This window comes from Tauraco erythrolophus, chromosome 6, assembly GCF_009769465.1.
Source record: "Tauraco erythrolophus isolate bTauEry1 chromosome 6, bTauEry1.pri, whole genome shotgun sequence".
NCBI lineage: Eukaryota > Metazoa > Chordata > Aves > Musophagiformes > Musophagidae > Tauraco > Tauraco erythrolophus.
Window position 1 is genome coordinate 28,203,598 of NC_141470.1, and position 23,583 is coordinate 28,227,180.

The 23,583-nt window shown below is 41.6% G+C and overlaps 1 protein-coding gene across 1 annotated transcript in view; it reads right to left on the reverse strand.

Annotated features, from left to right (window-relative positions):
- MADD (MAP kinase activating death domain) overlaps positions 1–22,885 on the reverse strand; it is a 65,930-nt gene extending 43,045 nt beyond the window's left edge. Inside the window, 19 exon segments of the mRNA XM_086614209.1 lie at positions 1,654–1,675; positions 1,678–1,755; positions 2,209–2,268; positions 3,300–3,338; positions 4,193–4,294; positions 5,518–5,657; positions 6,301–6,632; positions 7,249–7,442; positions 8,284–8,387; positions 9,385–9,541; positions 9,917–10,152; positions 10,843–11,021; positions 11,775–11,831; positions 13,593–13,673; positions 14,374–14,487; positions 15,730–15,861; positions 16,190–16,493; positions 19,269–19,883; positions 22,699–22,885. Of these exon segments, the coding sequence (XP_086470335.1) occupies positions 1,654–1,675; positions 1,678–1,755; positions 2,209–2,268; positions 3,300–3,338; positions 4,193–4,294; positions 5,518–5,657; positions 6,301–6,632; positions 7,249–7,442; positions 8,284–8,387; positions 9,385–9,541; positions 9,917–10,152; positions 10,843–11,021; positions 11,775–11,831; positions 13,593–13,673; positions 14,374–14,487; positions 15,730–15,861; positions 16,190–16,493; positions 19,269–19,883; positions 22,699–22,760 (3,008 nt within the window). The 5' untranslated portion in view covers positions 22,761–22,885.
- Between the last annotated feature and the right edge of the window lie 698 nt (positions 22,886–23,583).

The window sequence follows — 23,583 nt, forward strand, 5'->3', positions numbered from 1 at the left end:
AAAGACTTGTGGTCAACAGTTCAATGTCCGAGTGGAGGCCAGCGACAAGTGGTGTTCCTCAGGGGTCAGTACTGGGGCCAGTGCTATTTAACATCTTTGTTGGTGACATGGACAGCGGGATCAAGTGCACCCTCAGCAAGTTTGCTGATGACACCAAGCTGTGTGGTGTGGTGGACATGCTGGAGGGAAGGGATGCCATCCAGAGGGAACTCGACAGGCTAGAGAGATGTGCCTGTGAGAACCTCATGAAGTTCAACAAGGTCAAGTGCAAGGTCCTGCACATGGGTCGGGGCAATCCCAAGCACAAGTACAGGCTGGGCGGAGAATGGATTGAGAGTAGCCCTGAGGAAAAGGACTTGGGAGTGCTGGTGGATGAGAAGCTCAACATGAGCCGGCAATGTGCACTGGCAGCCCAGAAAGCCAACCGTATCCTGGGCTGTATCAAAAGAAGCGTGGCCAGCAGGTCGACGGAGGTGATTCTGCCCCTCTACTCAGCTCTCTGAGACCCCACCTGTAATACTGCATTCAGCTCTGGAGTCCCCAGCACAAGAAGGACATGGAGCTGCTGGAGCAGGTCCAGAGGAGGGCCAAGAAGACGATCAGAGGGCTGGAACACCTCTGCTATGAAGACAGGTTGAGAGAGTTGGAGCTGTTCAGCCCGGAGAAGAGAAGGCTCCGGGGTGATCTTATTGCAGCCTTCCAGTACTTAAAGGGGGCCTACAGGAAAGCTGGAGAAGGGCTTTTTACAAGGCCATGTAGTGATAGGACAAGGGGCAATGGATTTAAACTGAAAGAGGGCAGATTTAGATTAGATAGAAGGAAGAGTTTCTCACTCTGAGGGTGGTGAGGCACTGGAACAGGTTGCCCAGAGGAGTTGTGGATGCCCCATCCCTGGAAGTGGGGATGGAGCATCCATCAGGGGTTGGAACTAGATGATCTTTGAAGTCCTTTCCAACCCTAACCATTCTATGATTCTATGATTCTATGAAGTGCAGCACTAATAATAGCACTGTTGCAGCAGCCTTAGCACATGCACTGCTTCAGCTTGTTTTGCCACAAGGAAGGGAATGGTAAGAATAAGGGAACTCCTGTGCAACCTGCTGCATTCCCTGGTCTGAACTGCACCTACTGTTCTTGCTTATCTCCCAACCCCAGTAGCTCAAAGTAAATTTCACTCTACCCATGACTGCTACATAAGAAAGGGAGGAGAAGGCACAGGCACAGGTCAGGTAATGCTTACTAGCACAATTCTTCACAAGGCTGAGAAAAGCGTTTCACATGAATTCAAGGAATCAAACTGCTTCACATGACTTAGTTGATCCCATGCATAGTGCATTAAAACTGCACTGGCTAGACTAGCTTGTTCAGAACAGACTCAATTACAAAGAACAAATACTGAATTAAAGTAGAGACCTAGAATATTTTTGAATCTCAGACAGAAGAAGGACATATCGGAGCACAGAAAAATATGTATGTGTGCAATTAACTGTAAGATCATCCACATCAAATCTTCTCAGACAATAATACGTGCAAGCTTAGGGCCATAGAAAAGTATTATTTAGTTTTCAACAACTAGACTTCTGAGGAAACATTGGTCGAGCATGAGACCACTCTAACAATACTGTGTACTCAAAAAGCAATGAAAAATATTACCTGGAATTGCTAGTTCGTCCTGAGGCGATGGAGATTCTCTCTTCACTGTTGGGCTGTGCTTAATGACGGAAGACTTTTGATCAACAAGGGCTCGTCTGTTCCCTAAACAGGAGAGGAAACAGGATGAGAGGAAGGGGTAGAAGGAAAACAATCTGATCCCAGGACAGTAACAAGCAACGCTAACGTTGGCTAACACACCTATTCGGATTATAGGTAACAGACTTCAAACAAAATGGAAACTCCAAAAAAGCAGCAGCATATATCATATTCTAGCATCACACATCGGCAGAAAACAGTAATGGGAGTAATGCAGAGAGAAAAAGAGAAGATGGTAATGGGAGCAGGAGGTGAAAGGCAGGAAAAGTTTGGCTGCTCTGCATGCAGTTCCACAACAAGAACCATCTTCAAATTAGTCACTATATGCAAAAGCATAATGCGTTGGGGGTGACTAGTATAGATCATGTGGTACTGGTTACCCAGTGAGAAAGGTAGCCCAAAGTCAGGCATAGGGAATGCTGGAAATTTCATGCACAGCTCATGCTGTAGGGAACCCACCTTCATTGCTTACTGGGCCAGCTTCAGTAATAATCTCCATTATAGTATTTAACCCAAATACTGGGACACAAAATATACAATTAGTAGTGTACTACAATATCTACACTCCCCACCATCAGCATCAAAAGAATCCAACTACTGGCTTCTTCCCATCCCTCCCTCAAAACAAAACCCAAATGACACCAGAGCAGGAAGGATGCTTGAAAGCCCAAGACAACAAGGGCTAACGTAATTAATCTTAGAGATAGTGCTTGACTTGAAATTTCGCATCGTAGAACCAATGTATTGCATCTTCAAGGACACTATGGCACATATTGTATTTCAAGGGCACTATCAAAAACATCTGCATCACTGAGGAAAAAATATCAATGGATGTGCATGAAATAAAAATTAAAAAGGAAGATGGAAAGTAGTCAAACAGCAGCAATGAGATGGAGTCCCAGCATCATTTCCCATTACAGTTAGAAACACAGGGTACTACACACACTTGGTAAGAACAAGTTAATGCAGCAATTTTATACCTGTACAACAGAGACAAAAACATTTAAAAACCAGTGAAGTGCCCAATGGGAATCCCAGTGAGCCAGCATGCACACATAAACGAACACAAACACACACACACACACACACTTGCACATGCATAAAACACACTGAGCTACTCCACAGAAATCCTATCCTCCTATCTGCAGAGTTACATTAAAGGCCCTACAGGATTACAATAGTCAAGAAAAGAACATCAAAGTGCAGAAGATGAGGCACAAAGCGTGAATGTGGAATGGCAAACCCCATCACTGTTTTCTTCCAATGCATGTAATCGGTCATTAAGTTTACCCACAGAAATAACCCTGACATGAAGCATGTTTCTTATCCAGCACAACTGGACATGAAAACATAATCAACTGGTAAAAGGTTGTCAAAAACAGCTGTGCAGAGCCTCTGCTAGTGTTTTCACCCTACCAGTCCTGTTCCTCCTCATTTTACACACAGGGAATGATTACTTGTCTCAAAAACAAAGTCCAAAGCAGAAATATAAAAACCAGCTTTTGGCCTTTGTTTCTACAGGTCAAAGGTCAGCAAAACATCATACCAACCTTCATCCACATCCCTTCCCACTTCCAGATTAAAGTAATCTTTACCGATGAAAATGATGAGAAGGAAAAAATAAATGAAAAAAAATCAACATATTAAAACAAAAGCAGTAAGTTCTAATCAGAGAGAATAACTCGAAAGGTAAAATAAAACCTTCCCCCAGTTTAGCAACTGAGAACGTCTTAACACTAGAACATCAGGATGTGCTCAGACATCCTTCTGTTATTACACCTGGTACAAGGACAACCAGACTCTAACTCCCCACAGTAAGGGGGTCATTTCTCTAGTGCCCATTCAGACATGCTATCCAGCGATACTGCAGACAAACAGGAGATGTTCCAATGAAAAGATTGTGCACATAAGCTGGAGATCAATCTTCACTCTGAATGAGCTGAAGTATGGTTATAATTTGATTTTGATCAGTAATTTTCTATTTACTGAACTGAAAAGGCTATAAAAACTTTTGAAACCCACGTAAACTGCAGTCTCCATGGGAGGCTGGCATTATCCCCACTTACAAACGCAGCATCTGACGAGTTATCTAAGGCTAACCAGGGAGAGTGGCAGTACAAAAGTAGGACCTACCTCTTGGTTCTCATTCTTTACACTAAGCACTTAAAAATAAAACAAAACAAAATACAAAACAAAACCAACATTCACAGTGTATCCTCTAACAGGCTAGACTAGCCAGTCTCCCATCCCAACACAGCCCAATTGTTGGGAAGAAGTCTGACCGAGAAATATCAAGACAATTTACAGTCTTGATACTTAAGACAGGCAGCATCCCAAACTACCAAAATGCATCACCCCCAGGATTCCTCTTAGGGGTAAGACCTCAGACTGCCAAGTCACAAGAACTGTAAAAGCTGTAGAAGACAAAGGGAAAAATGGTTACCTTTCAGGCTGGGAAAGGGAGTATTCTTATCTCTTCCAACTTTGGTTGGTAGGGCTAAGTTGGACAGACTGAAACTTGTGCTGTGATTTCTGTACAGGCTGCCTATGACAGAAGAAGAAAACAATTAAATACCAAACGCTCACTGCACACACCCGAACTTCCTAAACTTCCTGTAATTCACCTTCTTATTCCAGATCCTTAATCATTAAGTTCTTTGCTACCCAAAAGTCTCACAAGCACAACGCCATCTCATTTACATTGCAAACACATCTGTAATCAGATTATTCTAAATTGCACAAAAAGATAATTTTTAGCTTTCATGTTGCAATCACTGCTGTTGTATCTTTGAGCTGTAACAGCAACATCCACCTGCCTTCCTGCACTTAAACAGGTAACCTCACATCAGCTGTGTCTTTTAATTTGGTCCTCTTTTTAGGGGCAAATGAATGGTAGGGGCCACATGAGAAAAAAGGATGATGGAAGATTGCTGAAATATGTAATTCTGAAGTGAGGATTGTGCACTGTGCCCTGTGAAACACTGTAGATCTGCCTCAGAAGCATGCTTTAAAATAGAAGCTTTCCATTTATTAGGAAAAAACAAAAGTTCTTCCTACTACAGACAGATCTTAAGAACGCAATAATGCATCATCATCTCGTTAAGCCTGTGGACAGCCTAAAAGCATCTCATGTACATCAATGAGCTGATTAACACTTCAAGATGTTAATTTAAAACGTCAGCATACTATTTCAATTCGCTTTGCTTCTTTTTTTGCAGCCTTATTTTAGTAACAATCATTTTACCAGAAACATCCAATATACTTTTCCCACTGCAGCAAACTTTTGCACTGCTCCACTCAATAGTGCAAGAACCAACTGGCCACATCTTCCTTCATTCATTAGAAAACTTTAGATTAGTGTTCCACACCTGTAGTCTTTATTATTAAAATATAATGGTAAGTAGGTGAGCACAGTCAAGGAATTGACTTTAGCAGATTACTAGTAGCATGGAAGGCATACTACTGGTAAGATCAACTTCATGAAATTGCACAATTTTTTATTTAAATGAAACTGAAAGAATTTCTGATCTGTGCCCTATAGTGCCATATAACTCAAGGGCCTAACCACATAACCAAAGTCTTTCTTACTGAAAAAATTTATCAGCAATATAAGTTACATAGGTTCTGTGGCTACCCACATGACCTCTGGAAAGCTGGTAAGAATTTGTCAGCCAAGTCATTCTCTTGACTAGCCATCCCTCTGTTCCATCTCTCTGTAAACTCTAATATAAGAAATAAAACCATCTTAATGAATGCATTAGTACATACTTGCGAAAGACATGATGCCTCCAAAACCTTCACTGCTGTTGTTCGAGACAGTAGAGTTTGGGGAGCTGGCCCTGGAATCCGAATCTGCATCAGAATCATTGGCCAGTTTTAAACTGTTTGGACGGAGTAACTTCTGAGACCTTTAAAGAAATTAAGTACAACTGTTACTAGTTTTCCCTCTTTCTGCCCCAAAGCAACACATTGTACGATTGTGGAAGATTGATGCTGGTCTCATTCCTCATCAGTTTTCACCACACTACCCTTACCTTGTGGGACAGAAAAAAAAAAAAAAAAAGAAAAAACGAGAGAACTGAAGCATCTTTGCATTCAGGCTTTTATTACCTTTCAGGGCATGCTGAAAACTTGTCTGAGAAAGGGCATTGGTGGATTTGCGGCTGAAAGGGTTCTGCTTTAAGAGCAATAACAAGAAAACCTAATGTCATCAATCACTACAGTATCTTTCGCCCAAAAGACAAAGCTTCACAAAAAAAAAAATTGCCCCAAGTTTTCCAGAAATCAGTAGGTGATATACTAGAAAGTTTCTAGGAAGAACTGGTAATTCTGTTATCTCCTACTGCTTACATAAAAGTAAGGAACTGAGGGAACTAAGCAAGTGCCTTTACTCAAACCAGAAGGGTTTACAGAATTCCAATAGTAAAGGGAAGTGATCAACAATATATCTCAGGTGCAAAAGACTTTGGAATGAATGAATGTTAAGCTACATGAAGCAGATGGAAAGCCCAACAATGCCGTACAGAAGAGCGGGAGACAAGGAAGACTCACCTGCTTCCATTGAGGTTCTGGTTAAATCTTGGGGTGTAGCTCTCTTCCTGCTCATCATCTTCATCCTCCGTAGGAAAACCATACTGCGGTTCGAAGTACGGATTGTCATACTCTCGCTTCCTCACCACCCCTTCTGAGGAGCTCATGCTGCCAGCTGTGCTGTCGCTCTCACGACGATCCAAGCTTATCTTGGTAAAGCTTGGTTGCAGTGGCAAGGAAGGGAGATGGTTTGAAAATCCAGCAATCAACTTCTCTTCAATTTCTGCTGAATCTGCTGACTCCTGTGGACCAGTCAAATCATTGATCTGTTCGCTAATTTGCGTTACATACAACTGAAGGGCAGGACAAGAACAATTATTTCAAACTGGGAAGTTGGCAAGGTCCTTGCTGTTTGTTACTGGGCCCCAACGCCATCCCCACTATTTGTGACTCTAATCTAGGATTTTATATACGCTGCAGTATTTGTGCATTGTTCTACGGACTTCTCCCCTGTAAAACAGATCTTACCAGTAAAGGGTTAGCTCAGGGTAACGGCTCTCCATTACTCTGTTTTGTATTTATGCAAGTAACTCCTATTCTTCCTAACTGGCCACAGATTCATGAGTCTCCCCACCCCAATCCCTGTTCCTCTAACCCATCAGGTCTTTCCAGACTCTCTAAAAGAAATTCCTGCAGTCACAACCTGGACCAGTGCTCTCTGTTAACACTGCATTTTTCAATGCAAGGGGGCTTTTATGTACAGGAATGTTCTATCCCAGTGTAAGAGGGTACCAGGGTACCAGTAAATGCCACCTTGCTCAGAAAGTCCAGAAAGAGCATGCAATTTAATCTGTGCATGGTTTCACAGTCCTATTAGCTTTTGCCCTTCTCAGAAAGAACCACGTGCATTCTCCCATTCTTTATATCCTAACACACTGATCTTGGGGCTGAACTCATCTCAGTACACACATGATTCACTCCATGGATGACAGTGCTGGGGCTGCTACTGGCTGTAGTACTGGAACTTGAACGAGGCTGGTTGTTCTCTTGGGAGTTTTCACTGTCCATGGCCTGTTCATCCAGATCCCCTGAATATTCTTGAAAATCATCAAATTCCACTTCACTAGCATCACCAAGGGCTGCGTGAGTCAGGGGGTCAACATCTGCAAACACATCATTTTACATTAAAGTACACTGCCTTCCTCAGCCTTTTGCCTATCTAACTAGCAGATGAGGCCTGCTCAGTAGAATAAACTTGCATAAAAATTTAGGTTGTAAAGGGCTTTTGGAGGTCATCTATTCTAATTCTCTGCTCAAAGCAGGGGTAACTTCAAAGATTAAGTAGGTTGCTCAGGGCCTTATCCCACTGAGTTTTCAAAGTTTCCAAGGCTTGACATCCTACTGTGATCCTGGGAACCTCTTTAACTACACTAACCGTAAAGACCTTTTCCTTATGTCCAAACAGAATTCCTTTTGTTGCGACTTATGATTATTACCTCTTGTTCTTGGCACATAGGAAATGTGTTGGCCTTCCTAGATTTAGTTTATCGAAGAAGTAAGAGTTTCCCAATTCCACAAGAGAAGCTGTAGCTGGAGCCTCCATATAAGCCACAGAGAATGCATTTTCCTGTCCCCACTAGGATACAGTGACTCGTTAAAGCCAGCATGTAGAACCAACATGTGGGGGCAGGACGAAGCTCATACTCTGCTGCCATATTGCACAGAATCTACTGGCAGCAGCAGGTTGTTTCCAGATCTAGTGAGTCAGTTTTGTTCAGCAGCACCTATTTCTGTTCTTCCTCCTCCTAGTGTCTTTTTTCAGGCTACCCCTGGATATTGAAGAAGGAGTATGCAAGACACTTTTACCTCAGAGCAAAACTACAATGGACCAGTACTGATTGGTCTGATTCAGGGACTTATGGGAGGCATTTTTCCCACAGTGCAGATGAATGGGGAAGAGGAACCTATGTAGACCTTGTAAAAGTACAGCTCAAAGTTACTCACTCGGGGTATCGCCATTAATGTCACATTTCATCATCTCACTGACAAAGTCACCGAGGGAGGAGTAGGAGGAACTTGAGTCGTCATAGTCGACACTATCACTGCCACTGCCACAACAGGTGAGAAAGAGAGGTGAGTGGCAGCATAACAGCAACAGCAGGGCCTGATGTTTCAAATATGTGAATCAGCACTGGTTTTATGGGCTTCTTAAAAATCTCATTATATTACAGTCTCTACAAACAAACTTCTTGCAAGAGTCAGAAGCCAGCTTCATGAAAGGTCAGAGCAAATGAAATAACTTTGAGGTATGTCAAGAGACATATGGGAAGACATTTAAAGGCTTTCAGCAAAATTGATGGGGTCAAGCGTAAGTGAGCAGGGAGTAGTGTATTAATTCTCTGTGTGCGTGTGTGTGTCAGATGACTTTAAGGGAACTGGAAATCACAAGTAAAAGCATTCACTTTTTATACTAATGATAAATCCCACTCTGTCAGGACCACTGGTACTGTGTAGAACATGAAATATGTGCAAGCCCAAGCCTGAAAGATCTCACAGGCTAGCAGAGAATGAAGGATAATAAAACTAGATGCAAAACTCTGGGAAATATGGCCAACACTACTACAACAAAAAAAGCTTATGCTCATTTTCCTGAACACACAAGGAGGTCTCAGGCAGTGCGTAGCTCTAACAAGCTCTGCATAACTATGTGCACTGAGTAGAGATTTGAAAGAGTGGTAGGATGGGTAGGAGTACTTGTAGTACTGCAATAGAAATAACCAGAGAAAGAACAGCACGGAAGAAAAAAGCATCAGGGTGGGAGGAAATATTATATGTCAAGTGGCATACAGGTAGCAAAAGAAAACAGGAAAATACAACTGGAGAATCACATTAAATGAAGGCTTGAGAAGACACTAGCAAAGGGTTAAGAGGTTGCTGTGATAACACAGCAGTGAGACAATTTACTTCAGTGTCAGTAATCTGCCCAGACAGAAGAAATCAAACAGCACCCTGGCAGGCTAGAGGAAAAGGTTGCAAACGAGAAGCAGGAGAGGCTCAGCAATCTGAAGTAATTATCATGTGACAAGGCTTATGCTCCCCACTAACCTGTCATCAGTGGGATCAGAGTCTGTTTCTTTCTCTATGGGGACGTTCAGTGCTTCAGCCAGCTGTGAATTACTGTCATAGACACGATAGTGGATGGGCTGCAGCTGGTGAGCATACCACTTTGGTTTGTCACCAATCAGTGCTGGGTCAAACATGTCTGCACAACAAAACAAGGAGAGAGTTAAATGAACTCATTTATGGTTGTCAAACGCTTCATTCACAGTGAGGCTACCCCCTACTAAGCCTTGCACAAAGAAAGGGACAGTCTCTTGTATAGAAGCCTACAAGACTTCTTCTCTGTAACCAAACAAGACAAGAGGTAAAATTAATTGGAGGAGTGAGTGGCTAATAGCAAGGCTAGCTTGGTAGAAACACATGAAGACATATATTAAAAAAAAAAATGATCCTTGAACTGAATTTCCTTCTCCAGCAGGAATAATATGGTGTAAAACTAAGTCCTCCTCTAGAATCACTCTGCTTTTTACGTTCCTGTGTTACATCCAAGGGCAGGAAAGGCAAGAACAAAACTTACTGTTATGAATTCTTTGGAAAGCATAGTTAGTAGGGTTGAGTGACCATTCTCCAAAGTATTCTACTGCCTGTGTCCTGGAAAGTTTATCTGCAAAAGGTGTTTGCTTCGGCCTAGAGGCAAGAAAAGAATTTGCCTGGAAGGCCACCACTGGTCGTGGGAAGAGACGAAGAGTGCGAGTATGCATCTGGAAACCTTGCAAAACATTTGGCGAGTTGAAGAATCTCACCATAGCAACCCTAAAAAGAAACAGAGGACAACATATCAGATAAAAACACAGAACACCATGGAAAAGAAGACAGAGAGCCTTTAAAAGGTATGCAGTAGGCAATGTTTCAAACCTTTGAATAATGGTAACTCAGTATGAAAAAATAAGTCTTCTTAGAAAACAGTTGTCTTTAAAAAAAAAAAAAGAAAAAGAAAAAAAAATCAACCAAAGATACCACTTTGGTTTAATTCACCACCTCAACACCAAGACCCACCCAGTGAGGTACATCATTCTCATATCCACTAGCTGAGATCACAACCGAATCTTCAGCTTTTTTTTGTAGTTCAAGGCCTGTGATTTAAGCCGAGGATACAATATCAGACTGACAAGTCCAGGTAAAGTGGATGATCTATAGGAAAACACAAGAAACAAAACACTCCCTCAAGACACACGGTTTCCCTGTCCATGGCAGGGGGGTTGGAACTAGATGATCTTTGAGGTCCCTTCCAACCCTAACCATTCTATGATTCTATGTTCATGCAGTTAATAGATCTGAGATAAACACTGTAATTTCAGCTCCTTTTTTCCCCATGATGTAAAATAGAGCTTGCAGTAGAACCTGGAAGATGCTGCTTCCACCACAGGACCCATAGAAGTGTCTGTGCTGCCTTCAAGTGCAAACTTTACGAAGACTCAACACTACCTTGCTGTTCAGCCTCACCTGGTAGCCACATCCACAGAGTCTACATCATTTCCATAGATCAGAGGGTTGAATTCTGTAGAGGGAGTAGACTGCAAATCATTCTGTGGTCTTCCCAGCAGCAGTGGCACCTCCTGCCCCTCTTGGAACTTCTCTAGATTAAGAATGGGCTGAGTATTCAGACTCATGCTGGCCAGTGCCTAACAAAGGACAACATTATGCACACATTAGCAAGAAAATTATTCAAGGAACAAGAAAGAGATCAGAGCTACCCTGCCCTCTAGGCAATTGCAACAATTGTGCATGCTCCATTAGTTTGTCTTAAAGCACCTCCTACGCTGAGTCAACAAATATCTCCAGGCCCTCCTTTATGTGAATTGTCAAAACGATCTCCTCAATGCTGAAACAGTCCTGGAGCCAGCCAAGGGATAGCACAGAAGTCCACTTTGCTAGATCAGTCATGACATGCAAAGAGATAGCCCAAATCGGACCTCTAGTAGTATGGCAATGTGTACAACTTATTGTAGCATTATTCCCATGTGTAATTTGAAAACATCTTGGGACCTAGAGGCCTTGAAACTTGCCTTGCAACTTGGCCATTCAACCAGTGAGATTGATATCCCAAGACAATGTCAAGACATCCTTACACAGACATCTGGCTGTATCCCTGCAAACCTCCACTTCCCATCTGGATGAGGTCTTCATCTCTCCATAAAGCTACCATCCTCTTCAACCCTCATAACATCTTCCAGGATACGCATTGGAGCAGCACAAATGGTAAATAAGTCCTGGACACCCAGACCTATCCTACCTAAATATTCTTCATTTCTCCCATTTGCCCACTGAGTCTTCACCTTTATATTTCAAAAATAAATAAATATACAAAACAAAACAAAAACTCCAAAGGAAAAGGGCAAATGTAAAATTGAGGGGAAAAGAATAAAATAAAGAACCTTGTTGTCAGGAGTGAGCAGCTGTTTCTGAGTGATTGCAGTCATGCTAACCAGACACTGGAGGCAAGATGGAAGATCATATGATAACACCAGCAGCCCATCAGAGCCAAGACGAACACATGATCACAGAGAAACAGATGGAAGAAAAAAAAATATCTATTACTACCAAATATCACAAATGAGAGGAAATAAAAGGGGCCACAAAACAGGCACGTCTTGGGAGAGAGGTTTAACTGCCCCACCCCCAAACATTCACATCTGGCCACTTTGGAAAGTGGAAAGGCTGCTGTCCTTACTGATGCAGCTAAGAACTTTCTACCGCAGTTTAAAAGCAGAAATCTTGAATTTTATTCATTGACGTTAAGGCCCAAAGTCACACAAAAGTGTTAACCTTAGTGATGTGGGCCACAACTTACTCTTCTCTACTCTGTACAGCAACTGATAGTGCTCATTCTCCTTTGCCAATGGTCAGTTCTTAATTGTGATGCCTGTAGGACCACATAGGGATGTAACCTGAATTTGAGTGAACGCTCTGGGAATTTTAAATATGTCTTCAAGGAAATCACAATTTGTTCTTCTAATATCCAACTTTGCCCTAGTGAGAGAGTTTTGCGGAATAGTGCCTGAAATTGCAAGGGGGTGAGGCAGAAGTGGGGGAAGGTGGATCTAACAAAACTCCAAGCAACACATGACTTCCATCTCTGCTGACAGCAGGTACTGAGGTATCATAGAGGTTGCACACTTTGCTCTCCAGGTCTACAAGAAGAGAGAAAGAGCAGACCTCATCACATTAGTAACACACTTTACCTTTAGATACTGCATGCAGCGTGCATAAGGAAAACAGAAATAAAGAGATAAAACCTGCTTGACACGATCAGCCAGGATGACCCAGGCTGATTAATGGCTTAGCAGGACCTGAGAGGAGAGACTGAGACCTCACACACAGATCTGTGAATGGAGGGGAAACAAAGATGATCATAGCTTGATGGATCAAGTCAGAGTTTAAAGCCCACGTGGCAAATGTAAAGGAGGAATCTGGAACTTTCTGCACCAACTGGAAACAAGTTAGCCCCAAACAATGGTAAAAAACCAGAAACCATCTGTGCATCCAGAAGCATTTCAAATTATCCCTCACCCAGCTAAGAAATTAACTGCAGTTATAAGCCTCAGTGACCATTCACTTTTCCAAATTAACTCTCTCCACTAAGACAGAATAGCAGCAACTGGATACCTACTGCTTTTCAAGGTCAAAATGCTGTTGTATTCCAACATGGGGGATGTTCTAACTGGCCAACTACATGAGAGAGGTATCTTAAACAGGTTGACAGAAAATTTCTAGTCCTGCACTTCCCCTACAAATGACAAAGGTAGAAGCAGCAGAGACAGCAAAAGATGAAACAGGTAACAAAAATTACAATGAAGTGCTCTGGAGAAACTACAGAGAGATCTGAAACAAGATCAAAAATTCAGATTTTGCTTAGTCAGGAGAAGACAATGTTAGAAAGTCATACAGCTCAGGGATCTCAAAAGAAGACACCTCTGTAACTTATTATCAGTCACCCTACTGATTAGCTCACGTCCACATTCAGAGTAGACCTCTCCATGACGGACCAAGGGGCACTTTCTTGAACAACAGTATTCTAGTACTCTGATATGTTTTCACATTTATCTGATGTGCCAGGATACACACCTGCTTTTAATACATTTTGCTTTACATTTGTTGACTTGCACTCTTGCCCAGTATAGCAGAAGGGCTGTCCAAGACTACATCTGCTAAGTTCTACTGAATCTGAGTCCTTTCCCCAAAGTGCTTATTACCTGTTTCAGATGCTTTTTCAGCTCTGAAGCTTCTGGTTCTGGCAGTGCTGGCAAAGATTCTGCATTTGTGGGAACAATCACCTGGAATTAAGCACAGCAACAGACCAAAAATTTGCCAGCTGTAGTAATTTCCAAAACAGAACCCACCACTCCAGAGAGAGAGGAATAAAAGCCATAAGGTAAAATAATTAATAAAAAAATTCCAGAACACAACCCTCACGCACAGACACCTGCATCAACACTTAGATTTTCACTTCTTTATGATTGTTATTGTTTACAACAATGGAGGAGATACTTTACCATTTACCACAAAAAAAGAAAAGTTTGAATGAAACCACACTGATCCTTTGGAATTTCCATCAAGCAGAAGATGTCATACACATTTCCCTTGAATTAGCCTTGCTCATGACCCAGTACAAAGTGGGATACATAGTGCCATTTGAATCATGACAACCAATGCTGCTGGAAGGCTCTTATCAGATCAGATTTCTTAGGTAGGGCTATAAGAGACAGGGTCACAATTGCTCAAGAGGACAGCTTTATCATTTGTTTGAGGATTTACCTTCCAATGATATAGCCAGATGGATTATCTGAAAAAGAATGCCTTATGATTAAATAAAATGGGGACCTTGAGACACAACAAGGAAGAGAATCCTAAAGTTTAAGACAGGAATGGCAAAGGCAGACTAGGCCAGGCATTCTTAAATTTTCAGTAGGTACACTGATGAAAGTGCACAGTTCCCTGGAAAGAAAGCCACAAGTCCTTATGGGCACCACTTACCCTATTGGTATCCAGGTCAATAAGCCATACATCATCGGGCATTTTAAAATCTAGTTTGTAAAGGAAGAAACTTGCTGGAACACCAATAATATAAGGTGTAGGGGCTAGAAGTAACTGAAAGAAAGAAAGACTTTAATAAGGATAAGATTTACATTTGGTATCACCATGTTGTTTCCAAATATTTATTTATTAACTACAGTATGTTTATAGCAGAGGAGACAACACACAAGGCATTGATAAATCAGTAATTAATTCCATACAATAGAAACATTAAAAAAAAAAAAAAGATAATAAAAGCTCCTCTTCAGAGAGCTTCAATTTTCATCTACAAGAAAATAAATTTCCACCCCCCATGTCCCTTCTCCCCCCTCAGAGATGTAATTCATATGGCTGCATGGCTCTTTGGAAAAAAATTAGCTAACAGCTTGCCACATCCATCATGGACCAAGAAAAAAGATGTTTGGAGTAAGAGCCTAACTGGAGAAGCAGTAAGTCACAGATAAATACACCCTCAGCTCAAACTGCAAATACAGCTTTACCCATGCAATGGCTTTACCCTTAGCCTTGTAATGGTAATTTGGTTTCAAAACAGTAACATCTCTAGGAAGCAGAAGAAATAGACACATTTTTTCAAATGTACGTGGAAAGCCTAAAGGGAAATTCAGGTTGTTTCTGATAAGGGAATCAGCAGAGGGAAGGGTTTAAATCAATAAGGCACATAGCAGCTTGAGATCAGTAGCTAGGGAGGGTAATTTATTCTTCAAATCTGGAACAGTTGGTCACCTACAAGGGGTGGTACAAGGACAAACCTGCAGCGTCAGTTGCAGGATAGCACTGAAGTAGTAAGATGACTTGAATTCTCTATTTCCAAGTAAAATAACGAGCTCCTGCAGAGAGCTGACTATTGGCAAAAGGCAGGCTCCCAGCTGAAGTAACTCAACACTTCATATTTCTGAGGAGAATGAATTGCAGGCAACTGTTTCTAAACCCTGAATCAAGAGCCCTCAAGCGTCCTTAAATATTACTCTGGACCCTCCTCAACAAACCTTAATACTCAGTTAAGGGGAGGGTGGGGGGTAAATACTCGTTATAATATTGTGAATCTACGGCCTTTTTAGTTCATTGTTTGTGAACTAGCGTCAAGTGCTGCTTTGAATCACACTATTCAAAAGCATACTATATCCTAAATAAGTGGTGTTACCTAAGGTTTAGCTAGTGATACGCAAAGAACGTTCTTTGCAAGGCAGATTTTGCTACAATCCTGAGAAAACAGCAGGGAAGGAAACAAGGGCTACTCCTATATCAGACATCACAGAAACATTCTTTGTAAAAGACTGATGAAGGAAAAATACGTACCTGTTCTGCAGAGGCCATGCAGGTGGGAAGCAGAGGGATCACTGGGAACATGTACTCTAATGGGTAGATCATAGCCACAAAGGCCATCACAGACATTGAGAGTGCATTATAATCTCGGGATTGCAACACAACCTGCAATCAAAGAAACTCACATCAGCACTGCAGCAACCATTAACTTCTAATACTCCCCCCAGGGGTATACAAAGATCACAGCCTGCAGGTCCCTGATTTGATGGCTGTGAACTGGATGATCCTCCATTAATCTGCCTGAAAACAGGCTTCAGGTGCTTTTTTGAGCCAGAGCAAAACGTTTCAAAACAGGAACCTCAGAAGGAGCTATTCCTTCCCCCTGCAGATGAACTGATTCCAGGCAGTGCAGAAGACAGCTGTTCTGCACATCCAGCCTACCTTGGTTTTGAAGAGGGCAGAGCTTTCTATACACCAACTCTTCCCTTCTTACCTTGTGCTCCAGAAGGATGCAGGTCAGCACCTGTAGGCAGGCATCCACTCCCAATAACTCCAACGGCAAATGTAATGGAAAATCCACCAAGGTGAAGCGGGATGGATCAGGAAGAGCAAAGGTCAAAGCTGGCTGCAACTCATGCGGCAAGACTTCCACATCCACCCGCTTCTGACCAGCAACCGGCATCGGCGAGCGGAGCAGCCGGTATATCCAGGCCTCAATCTCCCGCAGGTCGTGGAGCAATGCACTAGACTTTTCTTCCACCAGGAGGGAACCTGTGAAAATCCGCCACATCGTATCCCTGTACAGGGAAAACAACAAGGTTAATACCCCAGGAGCTTCACTTCCCAGCCATTCCGCAAGGCTCTTCCAGGGAAAGGGCAGATCCACCGAGAAGTAAAAGATGCAGCTAACAAACATCTGCTCACAGAGAGGAGGGGAAGGTAGGGATTTAAGTTTACTGAAACAACCACTGTGGGGAAGTATAAATCTTTTTGTGTCAGGAATCAACACAAGTATGTCACTTCCGTCTGAAAGGTCATTCATTCATTGAAAGGGTTCAGTTAGCTCCAGATCTCTGAAGATCTCTCGTTGCCCTGGTGTTCGAAATTCAGCACGCACACAGGATAGTCTTATATCCTGTCCAGAATTGTGGTAGACTGATTGATGATAGGATTCTGCTTCCAGCAGTCCTACAAACCTTTGCAAGAATAGGAGCTAAACTTGAGATAATAATAGAATGCCACACCAAGATCTCCCAGATGTTTTGGCATGTTAAAATACTCTTTTTCATCTTACCCTAAATTGCATTGTGTCATTTTTAAGAGCTGAATAACCCATGGCAGAAGTGGATGCATTAAATTTCTGAAAGCTGTCTAGAAAGCACTTAGGTACCTTAGCAAAATAAGCAGCCATTTTTCCATGCCCTAAGCTAGAAATCTGCAAACTTGTAGCTCACAGACAGGCTGGCCAAAACACATGTGCAGCATTGCTCAGGGACTTCAGAACTTCAAAACCTGAAACTGGGTCTGACAAGGGAGGCAAAGGGGCTTGTCCACCTCAGCCCTTAATGTTGTAGCACAGCGAAGGCTGCAAACCTGCTATAGCCATTCCACAAAACACTTCAGCCTGATAAATATCTTCAGTTACTGTAACAGATCCCTTAAAATGATATCAGCTCAAATTAGAGGTTCTAGCTTACAGTTCACAACTTAAAAAAAAAAAAAAAAAGAAAAAGAAAAATCAAAGAGATGATGACATTGGAGGCTTCAGAAAGGAAGAAAAATTGGAGCTATTTGGAGGGGTCACAAGAAGGGAAATTTGAGATTACGCTGAGTAACTGGTACACTTCTCAGGACCTGTGATGCTTCTCATCCTCACTCTTCCTTCAGCCACTTGTAATGCACAGGACATTAGGTTGTTAACAGGCACACTCAACCTTTTGCAAGCTGTAAGGATTCAGTTCCATCTTTATTCTGCCACCCCTTCAAAACTATTCTACTCTTACAGGTCACGGTTTGCAAACCACATGGTAATTGAAACCTGCTGCTTTACTTTTCCCAGAGATGTATGCTCAGCATTCCTTCTCTTGCCCTCCTCATCTGTCACTCAGTTCTTCTCTTTAAGAATTATGTTCAACAAGAGCACATTTTTTAAATACCACATGTCATTCAAACACTGGAATACTTTAGCACCTCTTTCAAAAATCAGACAAGCTCACAGAACTGAGGAAAATTATGAAATTTAGATTTTTTCTGCCTCAGCAAATATCAGACTAAACCAAGTGACAAAACAAGCTCCCTTAATACATACTTCCATTAAAAAAAAAAATATTCTGACAGAATCATTTTCTCCCCAACAGTCAGCAGATTCAGGCGATAAATCTGGTCATGCAGGAATCAGTCATAAGCCCAGGACACTATCCTAGAATTTGGGTTACTGCCCTGGAATAGAAGTAGACTACTGCTCTGAGAAGGGGACAGACTTCCTCTTTCATGAAAAAAATAAAGAGCTTATAAAGATAAAAATGCCGGATGTCTTGTCATTTTTTGATTTTGAAAATTTCAGAGTGTACCAAGCTACTTAAATTACGAGCTCACAGCCCCATCCCTTTTACTACTGAGATAATCCACTCCTCCTCCAGGGATTCATTTCATATTTTCTCTTTTTAGTTAGCAGATTGGAAAGGAAGATGTCATCCTGGAATGTAGATGTGAGGCACAATAGCACAGATATACATCCATGACTGATAAATACATCCAATAAAGACATTGTTCCTTCTGTACCCTACAGTGCAATAACTTTTGTTACATACCCAACATTATAACAGCAGACATGCAAGATTACTACATTACATCAAAAAACCACCAAGTTCCTGTTAATTTGCTGTTACCAACCCCCATTCCCATATGCTTCCTAGACAACTCCTTTGTTTTCTACCTCTCCTCCCTCTCCCACCAAGTTCCTGTTAATTTGCTGTTACCAACCCCCATTCCCATATGCTTCCTAGACAACTCCTTTGTTTTCTACCTCTCCTCCCTCTCCCTTTCAAATACTGCACTTTGATCTCTTTCAGCTGTTCCTGCTTCTCTAGTCTTTTCTCTCCCACGCAGAAGTTCAGATTGTTTCATAAGCTCATAAAGTACACTTTCATCATTTCCCTCTTGCCCCAAGTGGAAATCCTCTCTGTTATTTCTTGGCTGTTTCTAATTTGTCAGAGAATCAGTCCTGACGTACACTGCCATGGAGCTTATATGCCAAAGCAACAATAATAGCATCAGAGCTCAGCTTCAGAAAAGATCACGCTCAGTCAGTTGTTAGCAGGATAGTACCTCCTTAGGCGTATCAAAAATGAAAATCATACCAGGTTACAGAATCAGGCAGAAAAGGTTTAAAGAAATCATCACAACAATTCCCTTTTCCTACTGTCATCCTGGGTTAAAACAGCAAAAAGGTCAACCATGGGTGTTTGGCTGCTTCTGCAACCACACCTGTAGCCACAATTTGCCACGCAGACAATTGCAGCCCTGGACACAAACAGTGGGAGGAAGAAGTTCTTTATTCCCCCTCAACATACCTCTGCACCCCACGAGGAATCCCCAACTTCTTGCCCAACAATCTCTCACTACAGCAGTCCACAAGTCTCTTGAGGGTGTACAGACACTCACGGAAGGTGGAAAAGAAGGGATAATGACTAAGGATGCACAGAGAAGTCAGGGTGCTGTTCCGAGAGCGATGGCTTCCTTTGGTCAGACGCTTACTGCGCGGTGATCTGTTCACATCTGGGGTAGACTCTGTACTTGGAGCCTGCAGTGAAGAACCACTCTCTGAACTCTCCGTCCCCACTTCCTCTTGGGGTGCAGATGCATCCCCAGATTTGGGGATTTTCTGTCCCTCCCGAGCTCGATGCCCCCCTGTGCCTTCTCCCTTCTCCTTGGGTACTCGCTTCTGGAAGGAGCGGTAGAAGTTGACACAGATTCCATAGCGAATGACACCTGTATCCTTGTCTGTGAGCGTGAAGACAAAGGAAGTGTCATCACGGAAGCTCATGCGTTTTTGCCGCACGCTCAGGCATCCTTCTGGCTGGCAGAAGAATACAACGTCAGGCGGCAGAGGAAAGTCCACATGGTCTTCTAGAGGGTAACGTCGCAGCAGTTCAGGAGTCTGAGCAACACTATCACTACTTGGCTGCCTACAAAAAAAAGCAAAGAAGAAAACTTACATAGTTGACTAATGCCGATAAAAATCTTTGGTATCTCCCTGCTAACATGCCAGGAGCCTGTGTGCTCAGTTTCATCTTTGGTTTCTCTCTCCCCTATTATCCAGGGAAATCGCAGCTTCTCAGTCAGTAGCCGCAAGGCTCAATCACTGCACAAGGCCACAATTGCAGAAAGGTTAAATAAAAAAAGTCTATACCATCATTATCAAGGCCCAACAAGAAGCCAGTTCAAATTTGACCGAGAAAAGGACTTTCAGGAGTACGTTGTTCCCAGGAGAACATGAAATTGCCATGTTTCCTTGACTTTGACTTCCAAATGAATTTAACTACACAGGTCTCTGGGCAGCACTTGGGTAGGAAATACACTGTCCCTCTCCAAATATACAGTCAGATAAAAAAAACCCTGGATTTCAGTCATTTATGAACAAGATGAAAAAATAAATTAGAAAATCCAGTATCCATTCCTAACTGGGAAAAACAAGAATTTACCAGGAAATAACTCAGAAAAATGGTGGAATGATATGGACCTCATCCTGTAAAATTTTCATTAAAAAGTTCTAGCAAGAATAGATATATATATTTCTGTGTATGATTTTCAAGCTGGATTTGAAGTGCAAGTTACCATAAAAGCTGGGTAGTAATATGCAGACCTATTTAACACTGTGGCTCACTAACCTTTGTACCACAAATGACTAATGGAACACAAAGACAGAAAAGGCAATACTGTTTACTCCTAATTTTCCACCAGAAAAACAGATTCTTTTGAGGTATTAACTATTTTGCTACCTTCAGTTTTTCATGAAAGTTAACGAATAATTGCCAGAGGAATAGTATGAGATCCACATAGTGAAGGACGAAAAATATGTCCCCAGAACAACCTCTCTTTGGTTTGATGTCTTTGCTACCGAGCCTGTTCTCTCACTATTTTCTAAAGTAATTAGCATTTAGTGTCATGTTTACTAAATGGGATGTAGGAGACCTGGCTCCACCATCACTCTCCCACAGGATCTCATACAAGACATTTTCCCACCTTGATACTTTAGATTTGCCCATTTCAAAATACAAATGACACTTGTTCTTTTCTTATCTGAGAGGTGAGAAAACCCAGACGAGTAGTAATAGAATGTTTGTGATTTACAAAAGAAAAATCACTGGTGTAAATAGCTCTGCTGACTAATTCTCCCAAACTATTAGTTTATTAAAGAAAAAGTAAAAATGCTTTAGTATTATTAAAAGCATAAATGGGTAACAAAATTTATACTGCCCTGTACAGTTAAGTACTGAAATATTACACAAAAAAAGAAACTCTAAAAAGCTTTTATACAGTACTGGACACAATTAATGTATCATCTGCTGAAGAAGAAAAGTCAGATAGTGCTGGTACTGTTTAGAGAGCCCATTTCCCAGTAAATGGTTAAAAAAAAAAGTAATCCACAAAGTACCAGTGAATATATCATCAGTTTGTGGCTTTGCAGCAATATTAGCTACAAAGACAGAATCTTGTCATGCATTTAGAAAATCTGCTTCTAACAAAAGGGAGTATTTCCAAAAGACATGGCTATTGGTGCACAGTGGATAACGAGATGTAATGGTAAAGGCCACATGGAGCTGCCAAGGACTTTGAAGCAGAAGCTACTTCAGTCAGCTCCATCTCTTATCACAGGCATTTGTCGAAGTGCCTAATGAGACAAGAGACCTCTGAGCACTGGCAATCTAGCTACCGCTGCCCAGCAAAAAGCAAGAGAACTGCAGGAGTCCAGAAGCGATGCTAGAAAACTTCTAAATGAGAACATTAAACACTATAAGCATTACTGAAGGAAGTAGTTAACATTTCTTCCTCCTTCTTTTCCTAGTTGGTGACACACATACGGAAAATTTGGTTATCTTTCTACAGACAATAAGAATTAAACTATTAAATCATTCTGTCCATAAAATACAGTAATAAAAATAATTATTACTTAGGATTGTGTAATTTCCTCCACTTAGCCTATTTAAATATTGCACTCAAAGTATTCTGAAAAGAAAGTGGGAGGTAAAGCAACAGGCTGATGCACATAAACCACTGATATTTAGAAATGAAAGTAAAATAGACTTGGAATGCACTCATTAAATAGACTGTCAGGAAGCTACTGCATAAGCTTTGAATGAAGAAAAATAACATTTACTGAGCACCTGTGTATTTGACAAACAGCACACATATCAACCTTACATTTCAAACTAAGTAAACATTTCATACTAAGCAAACAAGTAAACTATCAATTTTATTTATTGATAGTTAATAAGATTTTAAGAGAGAAAGCACTGATGTCATACCTATGAGGATAAAGGAGTATCAGAGGGAGAAACAGTCAAGTAAGGCAAGTTTCAGATTATTTTTTTAAACACATTACACTTCAAAAACTAGAAAAGTAACCCTAAACTAGTATTTTACTTGTATGTGGCTTTCAGTATTTTCAATTTGTGAATCCCTCTATCCTGATGGCAGTAGAAGCAAAGAAGCTCAGACACGTAGGCTACGAGAGAGCCATATATAAATTGGCTATTCTTAGTCTGCCTTTGCAGACCCTTGAAAAGGAGTCTAAAGACTGCAAGTTAAAAACCTTCGGCTATACTAGTATCTTTCAAAAAGTGCCCTAGACCAAGTAGATGCTCCCATTTTGGTAGCATTCTGCACACATTCCAGACAGCGCTTCCTCAGCACCAAGCAGGGCTTCATCAACAGATGCTACGTTATTTGTCCCCACTCTACTGACCAAGCAAAAGCAGAGCTGAGGCTCTTTTACATTACCTGGCTCCAATGATCACAAGGTAGTCGAGTAACCGAGGGCAGATTTTCTTTTTCTGCACCATTGTCCTTGACACCCGTCCCTATGTCATCTCAGGGAATTTCTGTTCATTGATCCAGTAGTCAGGTATCCGGTCAGCTGAGATGGACTGCCTTGGGGAACAGAATCTGCCTGGAACTGTCTGGCAAGTCGAACCTACGATCAAGAAAAGAAAGAGAGTCAAAAGCACAATTAGAAATGCCAACTACCTATAAGTGACTTCACGACCTTAATTACATTCCCCCAAAGTCTCAGTGTTCTGTGCAGTCATGGCCATCCACAAATCTCTCTCTTCATGAGTATAAAACCATAACCACATGCCCACAAAAGCTGAGCGAGCTGAGAAACTCAAAAAAAGTGCAAGAGGATCTCAAGAATGATCACAGACAAAGTAGTATATCAAGGGCAAAGAACTATTCATGAAACAGTTTGAGGTAAAAGTATTGTTTAGGCAAATCCCTGGGATTCCTACAGCGCTTGGGAAAGCCGCTTTAATTGGCAATTCTGTACAGTTAAACACCAATAAAGAAAAAAACACAACCTGAACTTCAGCTGTCTCAAAACCAGAATAACTAAAGAAGGGGTAATATCAAGAGAACACCAATTTGATAAAATGCACATCACCATCCCAAATCTGGATGTGGCTTAAAGCAAGAATGATCTCCACAGTCTTGAACAACTGTGATCTCTTAACACTTTTTCTCTGAAGATATAGAACTCCACACTGCGGTTTGCAATAGTAAAAGTTATTCTTGTAAATCATACTGTTTCTTTCACTTACTTAATTTCATTTCATTTATTTTGTGTATCTTCATCATTTACTCATGATACTCATGCCTCCTACTATT